A 20,303-nucleotide genomic window follows, 5' to 3' on the forward strand; every position below is an offset into this window, starting at 1 on the left:
GACACTCTTATCCAGAGCGACTTACAGTTAGTGAGTGCATACATTTTTATTTTTCATACTGGAATCGAACCCACAACCCTGGCGTTGCAAATGCCACGCTTTACCAACTGAGCTACATCCCTGCCGGCCATTCCCTCCCCTACCCTGGACAAATTGTGCACCACCCCATTGGTCTCCCGGTCGCGGCCGGCTACAACAGAGCCTGGATTTGAACCAGGATCTCTAGTGGCACAGCTAGCACTGCGATGCAGTGCCTTAGACCACTGCGCCACTCGGGAGGACATTTCTTTCCATCAATTCAACCATGAAGGTCTGATTCACACAGTCCCCAACAGTTGATTTTGAGATGTGTCTGTGACTTGAACTCTGTGAAGCATTTATTTGGGCTGCAATTTCTGAGGCTGGTAACTCTAATGAACTTATCCTCTGCAGCAGAGGTAACTCTGGGTCTTCCATTCCTGTGGCGGTCCTCATGAGAGCCAGTTTCATCATAGCGCTTGATGGTTTTTGCAACTGCACTTGAAGAAATGTTCTAAGTTCTGACCTTCATGTCTTAAAGTAATAATGGACTGTCATTTCTCTTTGCTTATTTGAGCTGTTCTTGCCATAATATGGACTTGGTCTTTTACCCCCCTACCTTATCACAACACAACTGATTGGCTGAAACTCATTAAGAAGGAAAGAAATTCCACAAATTAACTTTTAAGAAGGCACACCTGTTAATTGAAATGCATTACAGGTGACTACCTCAGGAAGCTGGTTGAGAGAATGCCAAGAGTGTGCAAAGCTGTCATCAAGGCAAAGGGTGGCTATTTGAAGAATCTCAAATATAAAATATATTTTGATTTGTTTAACACTTTTTTGGATACTACATGATTCCCATGTTATTTCATAGTTTTGATAGTACAAATAAAGAAAAACCCTTGAATGAGTAGGTGTGTCCAAACTTTTGACTGGTAGTGGCCTCCTGTAGCTCAGTTGGTAGAGCATGGCGCTTGATTCCCACAGGGGGCCAGTGTGAAAAATGTATGCACTCACTAACTGTAAGTCGCTCTGGATAAGAGCATCTGCCAAAATGACCCCCCCAAAAAAATATGTAGTGTACATTGCACTCCACACTGATTCTCTTCTAAGATAGGAGGTACTTTATACTTTCTGTACAGTAGGTTTGTGTTAATGGACTTCTCTGCCTCTGCATTGAGCTCTCTGGCCACTCCTTCTCTGGAGCCCCATGCAGACTTATTATACCCTGTTTAGAAAGCCAATTGATGAATCGATCAATCAGTCAATTAGTCAATCACTCAATTAGGCCCTGGAGGACAGGCCTCATTCCGAGTCTAAAATGAGCTCAGCCAATCAGCCAGCGTTCCCCCAACTTTGATTTTTTACTTATGATTTTAATCTCTGTGGGTATTGATTGGTTCTGGTCCATGTGAGGCGGTTTTCCCTCTCCTTGGTTTTCTGCCTCTATTTGTCCTTCGTCATCTAGATATTTATTGTCCTAAAGCTTTTGTTTTTGTTTTACATGGCGAGTCCATAGTTCCTCTGTCGAGGGATTTGTTGTTCTGCATTGCCTCTCCAAGCGACGACCCACTTTACTGCTCTGGAAAGCAGAGTTGCTAGATTACATAACACTGTTTTATCAAGATGTGAGCAGGATAGTCTTAATATTTTGTCTTTAAGATTAATTTCCAGAAAAATGATCATGAATATATGATGATAACGTACATGTATTTTCCTTCCAAATCTGTGCATAGCTGTTGTACCTCACACTGTCTTAAACATTTGCATTTTGACAAGAGGGGATGTCAAATGGATTGCTATGTTAACTCTCCACTACATTTAATCTCTTTTATATTCTCCTTTAATAAGATTGTATCTGTTTTTATGTCCATCAGTTAAGATACACAGTATGTATGCATTTGTATAAAGTATTGTGTGACTTTATGCATTATACACTTAAGCAATAAGGACCGAGGGGGTGTGGTATATGGCCAATATACCAAGGCTAAGGGCTATTCTTAAGCACGATGCAACACGGAGTGCCTGGATACAGCCCTTAGCCGTGGTATATTGGTCATATATCACAAACCCCCGAGGTGCCTTATTGCTATTATAAACTGCTTACCAACGTAATTAGAGCAGTTAAAATAAATGTTTTGTTGTACCCGTGGTATACAGTCTGATATACCACGGCTGTCAGCTAATCAGCATTCAGGGCTCGAACGACCCAGTTTATAATGTGGTTTACATAATACAAACTGTAGGCTACATCTAGTACACATGCACATTTTCAGTGCAGATCACCCACATCAGATTACAGTCTCAGGTCAGCTATACTGTCCAGTATACACAGGTCCAGCGTTAGCATCATGTGGCCCCGGCTGTGCACATAACCTCCCTGCCACCTGGACAAGATTTCACATCTCACCTGCCATCAGATCTGTCTCATATTCATGAGCCTGCTCATGCATGCTAACCAATCAGGGTGAGTTCTAAAGCATTACTCAGCAGCTGCCCAGGATGTCGTTCCACATGTACACATCACATGGAAAGAGAAGCAGGGAGATTAGGATGGTCTTCCTGCTCTGAACCAAGGGAACGCTTCACTGATTATAAACAGACCAGAGGGGGAGATGGGCCCAGTTAAATTTGTATGGCTGATGTAAATATTTTAAGCCAATTTCAAAACCTGATGCTAGTAGCAGATGGAGGCTGGATGTAATTTCCTGGGCTCAGAGATCAGCAATGCATGTTGTTTAGCTGCTTGAGTGCTGGTGGATGCGTGTGCTCAGGTGTGCTTGTTGTGTGAAAATGTGTATGTGGAAAAACGAATTAAAAAGAGTGTGTGTAAAAAGACAGGATGAAAGCCAGAGCGATTGAACAGGTGAGTGAGATAATGGAAGAGAGAGTTTGAAGTGAGAGAAGTAAGCGATAGATCGAATTAGAGACATGGCTCTGTGGTGAATCTTTAAAATGTGAACTCATTTGGAGTCTTACAAAGCTAAGTGCCCACGATATATAAACAATAGGGTATTGCAATTTCACCAGACCCAAAGGTAACACGCACCTCTTAAGGAAGTCTCTTACCAGAATAATGCTGAGTGTCAGTTTTAGTACAGTTCAAGAGCAGCAATAGTCAGCATGGAGCACCAAGGGTGATTTTAGCTCAGTGTTGTGGAGACACTCCGGGGACCTCCAGCATTTCGCTTTCATTAAACGTCCCCTCATTACGAAGGATGTAATTGCATTGTAGATAATTTAAGCCAGCAGTAAATCATGTGAATGTGCTCGTACTGGGGGACATCTACCAGACAGTGTATCCCACATATCTTGACTAGACTACTATTAATTTTCAGTTTTGTCTTGTAGTGTCCTCAGATGGGACTGACTAAAAACATGAAGTTCACAACTGAACTGAATTGTACACCTTCCAACTACGAGGGATAACCAAAGACAGGTAGCTTAGTGGTTAAGAGCGTTGTGCCAGTAACCGAAAGGTCGCTGGTTCTAATCCCTGAGCCGACTAGATGAAAAATCTGTCGATGTGCCCTTGAGCAAGGCACTTAACCCTAATTGCTCATGTAAGTCGCTCTGGATAAGAGCGTCTGCTAAATGACTAAAATGTAAATGTAATAAACCGACAGAACAAACATATTTAAAGTTGCTTTTACTGACTGTCTTCTGTTCTTTCCCTATGTCTCAGACACATTGAGAACTGGACTGGCCTGCAGACCCTGAAGGATGTGGACATGGAGCTGTACACTGGACTTCAGAGACTGTGAGTGTCAACTTGGGGAGAAACACATCTCATTAATAAACCACTGATGTGTGTTTTCTGCAGAGCTCACTGTTGCTCTAGCCATGAAAGCATACCATATGGCTGTGAGACCATGGGCTGTGTCATCCTGACCTAAACATGCTACAGATGTAAGATCTTAATTTGATCACTCTTTTGTTGCTGAGAATTTTCCTGCACTGCAGAAAATGCAAACTTATAGTGCATTTGAGTTTTAAAAAGGATTCTAAAGTTTTTAGTTTCCACTTTGAAATTTCAGACATGATTTGCCCTAACTGAACTGTATGTGGACACCACTTCAAATTAGTGGATTCGGCTATTTCAGCCACACCCGTTGCTGACAGGTGTATAAAATCGAGCACACAGCCATGCAATCTCCAAAGACAAACATTGGCAGTACAATGGCCCGTACTGAAGAGCTCAGTGACTTTCAATGTGGCACTGTCATAGGATACCACCTTTCCAACAAGTCAGTTCGTTAAATTTCTGCCCTGCTAGTGCTGCCCCGGTCAACTGTAAGTGCTGTTATTGTGAAGTGGAAACGTCTAGGAGCAACAACGGCTCATTCGTGAAGTAGTAGGCCACACAAGCTCACAGAACGGGACCCCCGAGTGTTGAAGCGCATAGCATGTAAAGATCGTCTGCCTCCGTTGCAACACTCACTACCGAGTTCCAAACTGCCACTGGAAGAAAGGTCAGCACAATAACTGTTTCTTCGGGAGCTTCATGAAATGGGTTTCCATGGCCGAGCAGCCACACACAAGCCTAAGATCACCATGAGTGGTGTAAAGTTTGCCGCCGTTTAAATGCGTTCTCTGGAGTGATGAATCACGCTTCACTGTCTGGCAGACCGACAGACTAATCTGGGTTTGGCGGATGCCAGGAAAACCCTACCTGCCCCAATGCATAGGGCCAACTATAAAGTTTGGCGGAGGAGGAATAAGGGTCTAGGACTGTTTTTCAGTGAAGGGAAATGTTAACGCTACAGCATTCAATGACATTGTAGACGATTCTGTGCTTCCAACTTTGTGGCAACAGTTTGGGGAAGGCCCTTTCCTGTTTCAGCATGATAATGCCCCCTTGCACAAAGTGAGGTCCATACAGAAATGGTTTATTGAGATCGGTGTGGAAGAACTTGACTGGCCTGCATCGAACACCTTTGGGATGAATTGGAATGTCGACTGTGAGCCAGGCCTAATCGCCCAACATCACTGCCCAACTCCATATTAACGCCCATGATTTTGGAATGAGATGTCCATTAATTATAATCTACATAATAATTCAAATGTCCTGGTGCTGCAGAATTATTTTCCTGCTGTATGAAATTTGCTCAAATAAAGATCCTACATCTGTATATGCAAGACATATTTAATGTTATGCAATGACCCACCTAACCCAACACACGGTGACATGGCACCTGGTCTGGTGGGCACACATACTTCATCAGTACTATTGACCACTAGCAGTGGCTTATTTTGCAGGCATGTTTATTGTAATGCACTGCAGCCTGCCTCAAACAACAGGGCCTCCCTACGGCCCATTTTACACTGATCAAATAACGCTGGAATAGCAGCCAGGACATTTAATTACGTCCCCTTTCCCTTTCCTTTCCCTAAACCCCCTGGCATCAGCCAAATGGTGTGATAAGACTCCTTCCTCCCTGCCATGCTGATTCCTTCCCCCCATGCCCACTGCCCACCCTCAGCCATCCTGGTCCCTCTGGAACTGTGGGCAAGACTCCCCTCTGGGATGGAGATGGTATCCTGTAGTCTCTTTCCCAGTCTCCCCGGGCCCCTCCGCCTCCCCTCTTTTCCAGCCTCTCTTATTAGCTCATCCATCTTTCCCTAGTCCACCCCAGTCTCCTCCAGTCTCCTCCAGGCTCTCCCAGCCTCCTCCAGTCTCGCCCGGCCCCGAGTCTCCTCCAGTCTCCTCCAGTCTCCCCAGTCTCCTCCAGTCTCCTCCAGACTCCTCCAGTCTCCCCGGTCTCCTCCAGTCCCCAGTCTCATCCAGTCTCCTCCAGCTCCCAGTCTCCTCCAGTCTCCTCCACTCTTACCAGTCTCCTCCAGTCTCCTCCACTCTTACCAGTCTCCTCCAGTCTCTTCCATTCTCTCCAGTCTCCTCCAGTCTTGCCCGGCACCCAGTCTCCTCCTGTCTCCACAGTCTTCTCCAGGCTCCTCCAGTCTCCCCATACTCCTCCAGTCCTCCTTTCTCCCTAGTCTTCCCAGGCTCCTCCAGTCTCCTCCAGTCTCCCTGGCCCCCAGTCTCGCCCGGCCCCCAATCTCCTCCAGTCTCCCCAGTCTCCTCCAGTCTCCTCCAGTTCCCAGTCTCCTCCAGTCTCTTCCAGTCTCCTCCAGTCTCCTCCAATCTATCCATTCTCCTCCAGTCTCCCCTGTTTCCTCCAGTCTCATCCATTCTCCCCAGTCTCCTCCAGTCTCCCCAGTCTCCTCCAGTCTCCCCAGTGTCCTCCAGGCTCCTCCAGCCTCCTCCAGTCTCTCCAGTCTCCTCCAGTCTCCTCCAGTCTCTCCAGGCTCCTTCAGTCTCCACCAGACTCCTCCATTCTCCCAGCATCCTCTTGTCTCCCCAGTGTCCTCCAGTCTCCCCAGTCTCCCCAGCATCCTCCAGTCTCCTCAGACTCCTCCAGTCTCCTCCAGCCACCAGTCTCCTCCAGTCTCCTCCAGTCTCCCCATTCTCCTCCAGCCTCCTCCAGTCTCACCAGTCTCCCCAGCCTCCTCCAGTCTCCCGAGTTTCCTCCAGTCTCCTCAATTCTCCCCTGTCTCCTCCAGTCTCCCCAGGCTCCTCCAGTCTCCTCCAGTCTCCTTCAGTCTCGCCCGGCCCCCAGTCTAGCCCAACCCCCAGTCTCCTCCAGGTTCCTCCAGTCTCCCAAGCCTTCTCCAGACTCCTCCAGTCTCCCCAGTCTCCTTTACTCTCCTCTAGTCTCCTCTAGGTTCCTCCGGTCTCCTCCATGCTCCTCCAGTCTCCTCCAGTCTCCTCCACTCTTACCAGTCTCCTCCAGTCTCCTCCACTCTTACCAGTCTCCTCCAGTCTCTTCCATTCTCTCCAGTCTCCTCCAGTCTTTCCCGGCACCCAGTCTCCTCCATTCTCCCCCGTCTCTTCCAGTCTCCTCCAGTCTCCCCATTCTCCTCCAGTCTCCCTAGTCTTCCCAGGCTCCTCCAGTCTCCTCCAGTCTCCCTGGCCCCCAGTCTCGCCCGGCCCCCAATCTCCTCCAGTCTCCCCAGTCTCCTCCAGTCTCCTCCAATTCCCAGTCTCCTCCAATCTCTTCCAGTCTCCTCCAGCCCCCAGTCTCTTCCAGTCTCCTCCAGTCTCCTCCAGTATATCCAGTCTCCTCCAGTCTCCCCTGTTTCCTCCAGTCTCATCCATTCTCCCCAGTCTCCTCCAGTCTCCCCAGTCTCCTCCAGTCTCCTCCAGTCTCCCCAGTCTTCTCCATTCTCCCTAGTCTCCCTCAGTCTCCCCTGTGTCCTCCAGGCTCCTCCAGCGTCCTCCAGTCTCTCCAGTCTCCTCCAGTCTCCTCCAGTCTCCTCCAGTCTCCCCAGGCTCCTTCAGTCTCCACCAGACTCATCCATTCTCCCCAGTCTCCACTGGTCTCCCCAGTTTCCTCCAGTCTCCCAGTCTCCCCGGTCTCCTCCAGTCTCTCCAGTCTCCTCCAGTCTCCTCCAGCCACCAGTCTCCTCCAGTCTCCCCATTCTCCTCCAGCCTCCTCCAGTCTCCTCCAGTCTCGCCCGGCCCCCAGCCTCGCCCGGCCCCCAATCTCCTCCAGTCTCCCCAGTCTCCTCCAGTCTCCTCCAGTGCCCAGTCTCCTCCAGTCTCTTCCTGTCTCCTCCAGCCCCCAGTCTCTTCCAGTCTCCTCCAGTCTACCCAGTCTCCTCCAGTCTCCCCTGTTTCCTCCAGTCTCATCCATTATTCCCAGTCTCCTCCAGGCTCCCCAGTCTCCTCCAGGCTCCTCCAGTCTCCCCAGTCTTCTCCATTCTCCCTAGTCTCCTCCAGTCTCCCCAGTGTCCTCCAGGCTCCTCCAGCCTTCTCCAGTCTCTCCAGTCTCCTCCAGTCTCCTCCAGTCTCCCCAGGCTCCTTCAGTCTCCACCAGACTCCTCCATTCTCCCAGCGTCCTCTGGTCTCCCCAGTTTCCTCCAGTCTCCACCAGTCTCCCAGGCTCCTCCAGTCTCCTCCAGCCTCCTCCAGTCTCCCCAGTCTCCTCCAGGCTCCACCAGTCTCCCAGGCTCCTCCAGTCTCCCCAGTCTTCTCCATTCTCCCTAGTCTCCTCCAGTCTCCCCATTCTCCTCCAGCCTCCTCCAGTCTCACCAGTCTCCCCAGCCTCCTCCAGTCTCCCGAGTTTCCTCCAGTCTCCTCCATTCTCCCCAGTCTCCTCCAGTCTCCCCAGGCTCCTCCAGTCTCCTCCAGTCTCCTTCAGTCTCGCCCGGCCCCCAGTCTAGCCCAACACCCAGTCTCCTCCAGGTTCCTCCAGTCTCCCAAGCCTCCTCCATGCTCCTCCAGTCTCCTCCAGTCTCCTCCAGTCTCCCCAGACTCCTCCAGTCTCACTCGGCCCCCAGTCTCTCTCCATCCCCCTACTCTGCCTGAGCATCTACTAGTCTCCCACAGTCTCCCCCAGCCTCCCCCAGTCTCCCCTAGTGTCCTCCAGTCTAACCACTAGACCTATTAGCTCCTCTCATTAGCATCAGGCTCACCTGGAGTGGGCCTTGGCTCCTCTGCTGCCTCCCTCCCTCCCCTCCGCTACCTCACCTCCGTTACCTCCCCTCCGTCTCCTCTACAGCAGTTCAGGGCCAGGTGATTTGGATGACTCACCAGGGAGTGGGCAGCCCAGGCAGTGCCGGAGCAGGATCTACTCTGGTCCACGCTGGGTCAGCCTCATGGGCCTTAGAGCCTCAGCCAGCCCACCTCGATGATTAATATTAATATTTGAGTACAAGCAACAGGGGGACATGTGACACGCCTGCGCTGGCTGTCTTCACTCCCAGGTCCTGATGTGTCTGACCTTGACCACACTGTATTCCCCACTGGGCTGCCCTTGTTTAAGCCAAATTCAATATGGCGGAATACATGTCTTAACATGTCCATTTTGCTTACCATACACCCAGTGTTACAGTTACACATCAGTGTTAGCTACACAGTATGATGCCATCAGGACTGTTCTGATGTAATCATTCTCTCAGATGGATTCTAATGAAAAGAGACACGTGTTCAGAGCAAATAAACAGCTTGCAGATGCCTATGATAAAAATGGATTCAATATACATAATTGATCTTAGCTCCTTGTGAAGCTAGCCGAGGAGAGAGAGAGAAGATGCAGGCTCTTGATACTATCCTGACCGTAATGATGCCCCATGAGGAGGGAGAGGAGTAGGGGAGACTAGATTACTTTTAGAATGCTTCCCTATTTACCCCAAACGCTGCCAGTTGCGGGCCCGCAGTCTGACTGGTTAGCTTGGCCGCTGTCAAATTCAGTTAAAGAGACAAAAGTAAAAGAAACTCCCTCACATGCTTCCCTTGCACTGCTATCACAGCCCATTTTTAACTGTAAATGAGGAATTTATGAGAACATATCTCCAACCAATGAACAGACAATTGCGGTTTCTGTGACGTTTGTGCAACCTGTGTGCCTACTCCTTAGTGTGAGTGAAGCCAAAAAACACTGCACAAACCTGGTTACCATGGACACACTCTCAGGACTGTGTTGGTGGTTTTAATTATAGAATAGCATTTTATTTTCCCTTATGCTTCTTTTATCTGTAAACAAAGGAGGATATAGTATCATCCCAGTTTATCTAATTGCTTATGGTCTTGCCTACGCCTAGCGAACAGTTTTAAAAATTATATGAGAAAAATATATTCCATTTTATTTGGAACGGCAAGCCAGACAAAATTAAACGGGCCTATTTATATAATGAATATGAATTCGGAGTACATAAATTATTAAATATTAAAGCATTAGACCTATCACTAAAAGCTTCAGTCATACAAAAGTTATACTTAAATCCGAACTGGTTCTCTAGCAAATTAGAAAGATTGTCTCACCCAATGTTCAAGAATGGCCTTTTTCCCTTTATTCAGATTACAACCTCTCACTTTAAGTTATTTGAAAAGGAAATAATCTCCCAAATATCACTATTTATAAAACAAGCCATAGAAAGTTGGTTGCAATTTCAATTTAATCCTCCAGAAACGACAGAACAAATAATGCAACAAATATTATTGTTAAACTCAAATATACTAATTGATAAAAAGGTATAATCTTTGTAAATACTCTATACTCCTGAGTGGCGCAGTGGTCTAAGGCCCTGCATCGCAGTGCTAACTGTGCCACTAGATCCTGGTTCGAATCCAGGCTCTGTCGCAGCCGGCCGCGACCGGGAGACTCATGGGCGGCACACAATTGGCCCAGCGTCGTCCAGGGTAGGGGAGGGAATGGCCGGCAGGGATGTAGCTCAGTTGATAGAGCATGGCGTTTGCAACGCCAGGGTTGTGGGTTCGATTCCAACGGGGGGCCAGTATGAAAATATATATATATGTATTCACTAACTGTAAGTCGCTCTGGATAAGAGCGTCTGCTAAATGACTTAAATGATAATATCGGTAGGACTGGTGGAGTTATGTCACACATGCAGCTAACAAAAACATATGGAAATGTCTGCTCTACCCAAAATTACAACCAAATAATTGCAGCATTACCGCAAAAATGGAAAAGGAAGGGGGAAAAGGTAAGGAACTTGTCTGTTGGCCTTGCATTAAAGAATATAATTGGTTAAAGAAAATTGTGATAAATAAAAAAGTATACCAGTTTCATTTAAGGACCAAAGGATTGAAGTTAGTTGAAAATAGTTGGGAAGAGATTTTTGACGTACCGATTCCATGGCATAGTGTTTATGAATTGATACGCAAAACGACGCTGGATTCAAAACTTAGAGTTTTTCAATTTAAATTATTATATAAAATTATTGTTACCAATAGAATGTTATTTATATAGGGGATACAATCTTCCCAGCTCTGCAGATTTTGCTGCGAAGAGACAGAATCATTAGATCATTTGTTTTGGTACTGTCCATTTGTAGCTTGTTTTTGGACACAGGTCCAGGAATGGCTAAAGGATGGCAATATTTACCTGGAGCTAAACCTGCAGATAGCACTACTGGGTGATCTGAAAAGTCATAGTCAATCGATCAATAATATAATAATACTTTTAGCAAAAAAATTTATTTTCAATTTACGATCTGTAGAAACAATGAGAATAGAAAGGTTCAGAACTTTAGTAAAACATCACAGTACAGTTGAAAAATATATGGCAAATAGAAATCCAATATGGATGGTGTTAAGAGATTGATGGGAGGTGTTGAATGGAGCTGAAGGATGGGACTAATACATTTAATGAGGGAAATAAGTATTTGACCCCCTCTCAATCAGAAAGATTTCTGTCTCCCAGGTGTCTTTTATACAGGTAACGAGCTGAGATTAGGAGCACACTCTTAAAGGGAGTGCTCCTAATCTCAGCTTGTTACCTGTATAAAAGACACCTGTCCACAGAAGCAATCAATCAATCAGATTCCAAACTCTCCACCATGGCCAAGACCAAAGAGCTCTCCAAGGATGTCAGGGACAAGATTGTAGACCTACACAAGGCTGGAATGGGCTACAAGACCATCGCCAAGCAGCTTGGTGAGAAGGTGACAACAGTTGGTGCGATTATTCGCTAATGGAAGAAACACAAAATAACTGTCAATCTCCCTCGGCCTGGGGCTCCATGCAAGATCTCACCTCGTGGAGTTGCAATGATCATGAGAACGGTGAGGAATCAGCCCAGAACTACACGGGAGGATCTTGTCAATGATCTCAAGGCAACTGGGACCATAGTCACCAAAAAAACAATTGGTAACACACTACGCAGTGAAGGACTGAAATCCTGCAGCGCCCGCAAGGTCCCCCTGCTCAAGAAACCACATATACATACCCGTCTGAAGTTTGCCAATGAACATCTGAATGATTCAGAGGAGAACTGGGTGAAAGTGTTGTGGTCAGATGAGGCCAAAATGGAGCTCTTTGGCATCAACTCAACTCGCCGTGTTTGGAGGAGGAGGAATGCTGCCTATGACCCCAAGAACACCATCCCCATCGTCAAACATGGAGGTGGAAACATTATGCTTTGGGGGTGTTTTTCTGCTAAGGGGACAGGACAACTTCACCACATCAAAGGGACGATGGACGGGGCCATGTACCATCAAATCTTGGGTGAGAACCTCCTTCCCTCAGCCAGGGCATTGAAAATGGGTCGTAGATGGGTATTCCAGCATGACAATGACCCAAAACACACGGCCAAGGCAACAAAGGAGTGGCTCAAGAAGAAGCACATTAAGGTCCTGCAGTGGCCTAGCCAGTCTCCAGACCTTAATCCCATAGAAACTCTGTGGAAGGAGCTGAAGGTTTGAGTTGCCAAACGTCAGCCTCGAAACCTTAATGACTTGGAGAAGATCTGCAAAGAGGAGTGGGACAAAATCCCTCCTGAGATGTGTGCAAACCTGGTGGCCAACTACAAGAAACGTCTGACCTCTGTGATTGCCAACAAGGGTTTTGCCACCAAGTACTAAGTCATGTTTTGCAGAGGGGTCAAATACTTATTTCCCTCATTAAAATGCAAATCAATTTATAAAATTTTTGACATGCGTTTTTCTGGATTTCTTTGTTGTTATTCTGTCTCTCACTGTTCAAATAAACCTACCATTAAAATTATAGACTGATCATTTCTTTGTCAGTGGGCAAACGTACAAAATCAGCAGGGGATCAAATACTTTTTTCCCTCACTGTATATATATATATGTATATATATATATATATACACTGCTCAAAAAAATAAAGGGAACACTTAAACAACACAATGTAACTCCAAGTCAATCACACTTCTGTGAAATCAAACTGTCCACTTAGGAAGCAACACTGATTGACAATAAATTTCACATGTTGTTGTGCAAATGGAATAGACAACAGGTGGAAATTATAGGCAATTAGCAAGACACCCCCAATAAAGGAGTGGTTCTGCAGGTGGTGACCACAGACCACTTCTCAGTTCCTATGCTTCCTGGCTGATGTTTTGGTCACTTTTGAATGCTGGCGGTGCTTTCACTCTAGTGGTAGCATGAGACGGAGTCTACAACCCACACAAGTGGCTCAGGTAGTGCAGCTCATCCAGGATGGCACATCAATGCGAGCTGTGGCAAGAAGGTTTGCTGTGTCTGTCAGCGTAGTGTCCAGAGCATGGAGGCGCTACCAGGAGACAGGCCAGTACATCAGAAGACGTGGAGGAGGCCGTAGGAGGGCAACAACCCAGCAGCAGGACCGCTACCTCCGCCTTTGTGCAAGGAGGAGCAGGAGGAGCACTGCCAGAGCCCTGCAAAATGACCTCCAGCAGGCCACAAATGTGCATGTGTCTGCTCAAACGGTCAGAAACAGACTCCATGAGGGTGGTATGAGGGCCCGACGTCCACAGGTGGGGGTTGTGCTTACAGCCCAACACCGTGCAGGACGTTTGGCATTTGCCAGAGAACACCAAGATTGGCAAATTCGCCCCTGGCGCCCTGTGCTCTTCACAGATGAAAGCAGGTTCACACTGAGCACATGTGACAGACGTGACAGAGTCTGGAGACGCTGTGGAGAACGTTCTGCTGCCTGCAACATCCTCCAGCATGACCGGTTTGGCGGTGGGTCAGTCATGGTGTGGGGTGACATTTCTTTGGGGGGCCTCACAGCCCTCCATGTGCTCGCCAGAGGTAGCTTGACTGCCATTAGGTACCGAGATGAGATCCTCAGACCCCTTGTGAGACCATATGCTGGTGCGGTCCTCCTAATGCAAGACAATGCTAGACCTCATGTGGCTGGAGTGTGTCAGCAGTTCCTGCAAGAGGAAGGCATTGATGCTATGGACCGCCCGTTCCCCAGACCTGAATCCAATTGAGCACATCTGGGACATCATGTCTCGCTCCATCCACCAACGCCACGTTGCACCACAGACTGTCCAGGAGTTGGCGGATGCTTTAGTCCAGGTCTGGGAGGAGATCCCTCAGGAGACCATCCGCCACCTCATCAGGAGCATGCCCAGGCGTTGTAGGGAGGTCATACAGGCATGTGGAGGCCACACACACTACTGAGCCTCATTTTGACTTGTTTTAAGGACATTACATCAAAGTTGGATCAGCCTGTATTGTGGTTTTCCACTTTAATTTTGAGTGTGACTCCAAATCCAGACCTCCATGGGTTGATAAATTTGATTTCCATTGATAATTTTTGTGTGATTTTGTTGTCAGCACATTCAACTATATAAAGAAAAAAGTATTTAATAAGATTATTTCATTCATTCAGATCTAGGATGTGTTATTTTAGTGTTCCCTTTATATTTTTTTGAGCAGTGTATATATATATATATATATATATATATATATATATATATATATATATATATTTGCAAGAAAAAGAAAATATGGGGGATTGGAAGTAATGCAGACAATTACATTGATGGAAGTTACAATCTATCTGCAATATTAAAGCTGATCTACCCCCTAAAAAACAAAACAAAACAAAAACAAACAAAAAAACAAAGGAGGATATATCTTTCAGTATCAACAATAGTAACCTCAAGGGAATCTGTTTTTTTCCCTTTTTTCCCTGGTGTACATGTACACTATCTCATGCCTGTGTGTAATTATCTTACAGTAACATATATTACATGTCTGTGAAACTGTGTGTCTTTTCCAGAACTATCATGAACGGCAACCTGCGTGGTATCCAGGCCAGAGCCTTCGCCCAGAACCCCCACCTGCGCTACATGTGAGTAGTGTTACTGTTAACTCTGTCACTCTCTCTCTCTCTCTCTCTCTCTCTCTCTCTCTCTCTCTCTCTCTCTCTCTCTCTCTCTCTCTCTCTCTCTCTCTCTCTAGGAGTCTGTTACTGTTAAACACAGATGAGAATATACAGTACATCACATCCCCTCTTCGTGTGGATTCTCCCCCTCAATTATCTTTGGCGGACTGCTTTGTTCACAGTTCACCGCCCTCTGACTCTCCCTCTTACTGACTGATCTTCCTTCGACAGTGAGATATTCAGATTGACTAGGCCACATATTTACCAAAGCATGTGGAGTTCAGTTTAGCACAAGCTAGAGACCATCACCACAGCCATTTCTACTGTAATCCTGATTGTGAATATGCAGGCGTCCCATTCGACATGGGGCCCTCAAACCTCTCTAGCACAGTCCATGTCCCAACCCAGGCATACATTATCCTAACATACATAATTTACCCCTCCTCTCCAGGAAGTAGTGTACTCCCGCTGCAGTGATATCCTAGTCCCAGGATGCGTTTCAAATAGCACCCTATTCCCTTTATAGTGCACTCCTTTTGACCATGGCCCTGGTCAAAATAAGTGCACTATAAAGGGAATAGGGTGCCATTTGGGACTCAACCCTAGTTCAGCTAAAGTACAGTGCCTGGGCTGCTTCACACACGGCTGAACACAGTTCCACCATGTTATGGTTGCTGTGTCTGTTCATAATGTATATATGTGGTTTGTAAGCTAGGCTGGGCCTCCAAGCAGATGCATTTATTCCATTCTATCTTTCAATATGTATACACTCTTCAGTATCTGTGTACATATTCTGAATGAACCCAATTTCAGGTTGGTGAAAAGTGCAGTGGTTTGTGTAAAGAGTGAGGGAAGGGGAGGTGGTTTGGGGACTATATGCATGGGCTGAGTGGCACCGCTAGCGAAGTGTTGTTGATTTCCATAATAAAGGCAAGACTTCTTGAGTGTGACAGCGCTGTTATTTCCCAATTTCCCAGAGTAAACAGTGAGGAAGAAATTGAATAGCAGTCTACTACCTGGACTCACCAGTCTGTCATCTCAGCTGTCAATCACACACTACAGTACAGCAGACCCATGTCTTTTGACATATTCATCACTGTTCTTGTGTATGTTTGTCTGTATGTATGTATGTATGTATGTATGTATGTATGTATGTATGTATGTATGTATGTATGTATGTACATTTTCGTGTGAGTGGGTACACATGAAAGTTAATGAGTGTGGGGAAAAACAGGAAGAAAACTGTTTGAGTGAGTGTGTGAGTGTGTGTGTGAGAGAGAGTGTGTTAGTGTGTGTGTGCGTGTGCGTGTGTGTGTGTGAGAGAGAGAGAGTGTGTGTGAGTGTGTGTGTGAGAGAGAGTGTGTGTGAGTGTGTGTGTGAGAGAGAGTGTGTGTGAGTGTGTGTGTGAGAGAGAGTGTGTTAGTGTGTGTGTGCGTGTGTGTGTGTGAGAGAGAGAGTGTGTGTGAGTGTGTGTGTGAGAGAGAGTGTGTGTGAGAGTGTGTGTGTGAGAGAGAGTGTGTGTGAGTGTGTGTGTGTGCGTGCATCTCTTTATCATATTTTACATGATTCAGAGAAGCTGGTCTTGACTAGAATGCATAACAGTGTCCTGTGCAGTGTAACTGCATTATCACCTCTTCATGTGATAATGGGAAGGACAGTCATTAAAATACCCACCTTTCACTGTCCACTGTCTCAAACAGAGCAGATGGACATGCTAATGGGGCTCTCATTATAAAGGATGATGGATGAAGAAGGCCACAGACACACTATACTGTATAAGTCCACCTCTAGAGCTGCAAGGACCGGGTTACAGAGCTGGGGCATAGGTTCTACAGAGTCATCTTGGCATCTTAGATCTATGCACCCCGTTATAGAGAGCGAAGTGGGAAGCAGAATTGAGAATTGCTGTAGTGTTTTATTACAGCTCTCCTTGTGCTTAGTGGACAATGTCTTTCACGCTGCGCTGGGTTTTATGTAGAGAAATCCCCCAGATTTCCAGAGCGGTCATTCACATCACGGTCAAGTGGGCCAGCCCAGGAGCAGTGTGGGAGCAGGCTCCCTATGCTTTGTGTCACAAGCATTCCATCTAAATCAGCCCATAAATCAGCTCAGTGCTTGCCTGGCTACCCAGACTCCTTGCTCCAGCCAAACGCTACGCCACGCCCACGGATATTAGTTTCTTCTCCGCAATGAGTCTGGATCTGAGTACCTCCCCAACCCTTCACCGAATGTGAACACATTCAGGGCCGTATGATTGGTCCAGAAACCGATGGGTTGGGCCAGAGCCAGAACACACGTTGGTAAAGCGGTGGTTTCAAAATAATTTGTCAATGGCTTTGATACGATCCAATCGCTGATGACTTTGTTTTGTACAATGCCCCTCGTGCCTCTCCTCACAACAAACAACTTCAATGATGGCAGTCTCAGACTAAAGTATGCAGCGAACTACAGAGCAGCGGAAGAATTTAGTGTGAGTCATCAGGCTAGCTCAGTGCAGCAGGAGCTCAGTTCAACAGGAACAGAAATAGCTAACTCCTGGCAGGCTGGGAATGACTGGCTGGGAATGATACATATATATTGTATTGTGGGCTACAGTAAATCATCCATCATTTCATTTGAGCTATATGTTATTTATGTTATTGGATTGGGTTTAAATCCAATTTGACCATTTGGATTTCACCATGCAATTCTACATTACTAGATATTTGTACAAATATTTGTTTTCTCCTGGACCTGAATGTTCTTTGACCCACAGTGCATTGCTATAAACAGTGCTTGACTTGGCAGGAACTCACCGGAGCTGAGTATCGGCACCTCAAATGTTCTACTGCTTGAGCTCCTGTTCCTGTAATGTGGAGCTCCTGCACCTAAATATAAACAGTACCGGCACCCAAAATGAGTACCGGCACCTATTTCAGTCCAAGTCAAACACTGACTATAAACACATACAGAGGGTCTTACTATCAGTTGTTTATTCAAGGCCTTTCTCCTAACATGGATGAAAATGATCTCTCAACTGTTCAAGATAAAGGACAATGAAATCAATACCCAAGCTCTCTGTGTTTCAACTAGCTTTGCCCAACCTGTTTTTGAAATCTAAGGTTCATTTCATGTGTCTCCTGCTATGTGTGGCAGAATGTAAGGTTGCTGTCTGGATTTCTTGAAGTCCATATTTTTTATCCCTTGATATGAGAGGACACCCAATATACAGTATCTTGAAGGATCATTGTCACAGGTAAATTGTAAAGGTTATTCCCTCCAGTAGTGGAGGGAGACCAAAAAGTCACTCATTAAATCTTCTCAACCCTATGCCGTGTGTCTTCATACTGAAATGTCACTTTCACAGTGACTTCCAGGAATGAACCCCCCCCCCCCCCCCCACCAGCCCCGACAGGGCATTCTTTGGAGGTGTTCTCTCTCTCTTTCTCTCTCCCTTTCTCTCTCTCGATCTCTCTCTCTCCTTATCTCTCTATCTCTCTCTCTGATGAGACAGCCTACAGGGAGGAGGTCAGAAACTTAGCAGTGTGGTGCCAGGGCAACAACCTCTCCCTCAACATCAGTAAAACCAAGGAGCTGGTTGTGGACTATAGGAGAAAGAGGGGAGAGCACGCCCCCATCCACATCGACGGTGCTGTAGTGGAGCGTGTCGAGAGCTTCAAGTTCCTTGGCGTCCACATCACTAAGGACTTAACATGGTCCACACACACCCACACTGTCGTGAAGAGGGCATGGCAGCGCCTCTTCCCCCTCAGGAGGTTGAAAAGATTTGGCATGGGCCCTCAGATCCTCAAAAAGTTCTACAGATGCACCATCGAGAGCATCTTGACTGTCTGCATCACTGCTTGGTATGGCAAATGCACCGGCCTTGACCACAAAGCGCTACAGAGGGTGGTGCGGACAGCCCAGTACATCACTGGGGCCGAGCTCCCTGCCATCCAGGACCTCTATACCAGGCGGTCGCAGAGGAAGGCCCGAGAAATTGCCAACGACTCCAGCCACCCAAGCCATAGACTGTTCACTCCGCTAATGTCCTGCAAACGGTACCGGAGCATCGGCTTTCAGACCAATAGGCTCCGAGACAGCTTCTACCCCCAAGCCATGAGACTGCTAAATAGCCATAAAACTTCTAAATAGTTCATTAATGGTTGCCCGGACTATCTGCACTTGCACTGATCCTGCACACACTCACTAGACCATATATGCACACTATATACACACTCACTCACACACACTACATTGACACTCCCACACAAAATACACACACATTCACATACACTGCATACGCACACACACACATAACACACAACACAAACACACACTCACACACGCACACACATATAGTATGAAAATGTATGCACTCACTAACTGTAAGTCGCTCTGGATAAGAGCGTCTGCTAAATGACTAAAATGTAAATGTATATACACACATATACACATATACACACACACTTTTACACTCATCATTTGCTGTTGCTACTCTGTTCTTTATTTTACACTTATTATTATCTATTCTGATGCCTAGTGACTTTATTCTGCCTTCATGTACATATCTACCTCAAATACCATGTACATTGATCTGGTACTGGTACTCCCTGTATATAGCTCCATTCTTGTGTATTTTATTTTATTCCTCGTTACAATATTTTCTTTTTCTTATTATTTTAAAACTCTGCATCGTTGGGCAGGGCTCATAAGCAAGCATTTCACGGTAAAGTCTACACACGTTGTATTCGGCGTATGTGACATTATTTTGTTCATTTTTTTTCTCTCTATCTCTCTCCTCTTCCAGCTTTTGCCATGGTCCGTGTTTGTTATGATGAGTTTCTGGTATGGAGAAGTTCAGAATGCAAGAGAGTATGTTACACAGATGGATATTTGATTCAATCATTATTTAATGGTTTTAATAATGGATTCACAAACAGTGACTACGTGCTTAGCCTCTTGTCATATGAATGATTTCCATGGAATATCTCTCAGTTTATATACTGCTCTTCCAATCTACTTTTATCGTACCCAGCTGCTAACCATTATTGATTGTCACTCATCCACCACCATATCATGTGCCTCCTTGGTGTTGTGTGGCACCCTATCCAGGCCATTCCATCACGCACCCATCCTAAGATTAGCACCAGTGGCCCCCAATCTATCTTGGCACACTGACCGTCTGTTCCTCACTCGTGATACCACTAACACATTGTGTGTCCTTGTTCTCTGTCCACATACAGCGTATGAGTTGCACATACATTAATGAATATTGTATCACAAATCATCATATCAGTGTTGCAATGGCTCAGCCTTCTTCATCTTTTTTTCTATTTCGTGCCCCCCGTTTAGGAACCCTCCTCAGCTGCTGAAATGACATTGTTTATTATTCATGCCAGGCATTCATGTAGCCGATGCTTACAATCAGTATGCTTCTCACGGGAAAGAGAGATGGAGAGCACCAGAAAAAGTCCACCTCCGCTGTGTCGCTGTACTCTCACTGAATCTGTCCCTCTCTGCAGAATGAGTGATTTCTTTGACAACCTTGTGAGTCAGTCACCCAGCTTTCCTTGACCTGTCTGTCCTAGTACTGTTCCTGTACACACATATGACCCATAATGTTGTGAGAGCATTAGCTGTCTGTTCCGTCTTG

At 46.3% G+C, this 20,303-nt stretch overlaps 1 protein-coding gene across 7 annotated transcripts in view; it reads left to right on the forward strand.

The window, feature by feature from the left end:
• Positions 1 to 20,303, forward strand: part of LOC121531766 (NT-3 growth factor receptor) — a 271,096-nt gene that overhangs the window by 29,879 nt on the left and 220,914 nt on the right. For all 7 annotated transcript variants that reach the window (XM_045227136.1, XM_045227138.1, XM_045227137.1 and 4 more), the window contains exons 2-3: positions 3,707 to 3,781; positions 14,564 to 14,635. In XM_045227136.1, the coding sequence (XP_045083071.1) occupies positions 3,707 to 3,781; positions 14,564 to 14,635 (147 nt within the window). The remainder of the gene's footprint in view (positions 1 to 3,706; positions 3,782 to 14,563; positions 14,636 to 20,303) is intronic.

Source organism: Coregonus clupeaformis, chromosome 19, assembly GCF_020615455.1.
Source record: "Coregonus clupeaformis isolate EN_2021a chromosome 19, ASM2061545v1, whole genome shotgun sequence".
NCBI lineage: Eukaryota > Metazoa > Chordata > Actinopteri > Salmoniformes > Salmonidae > Coregonus > Coregonus clupeaformis.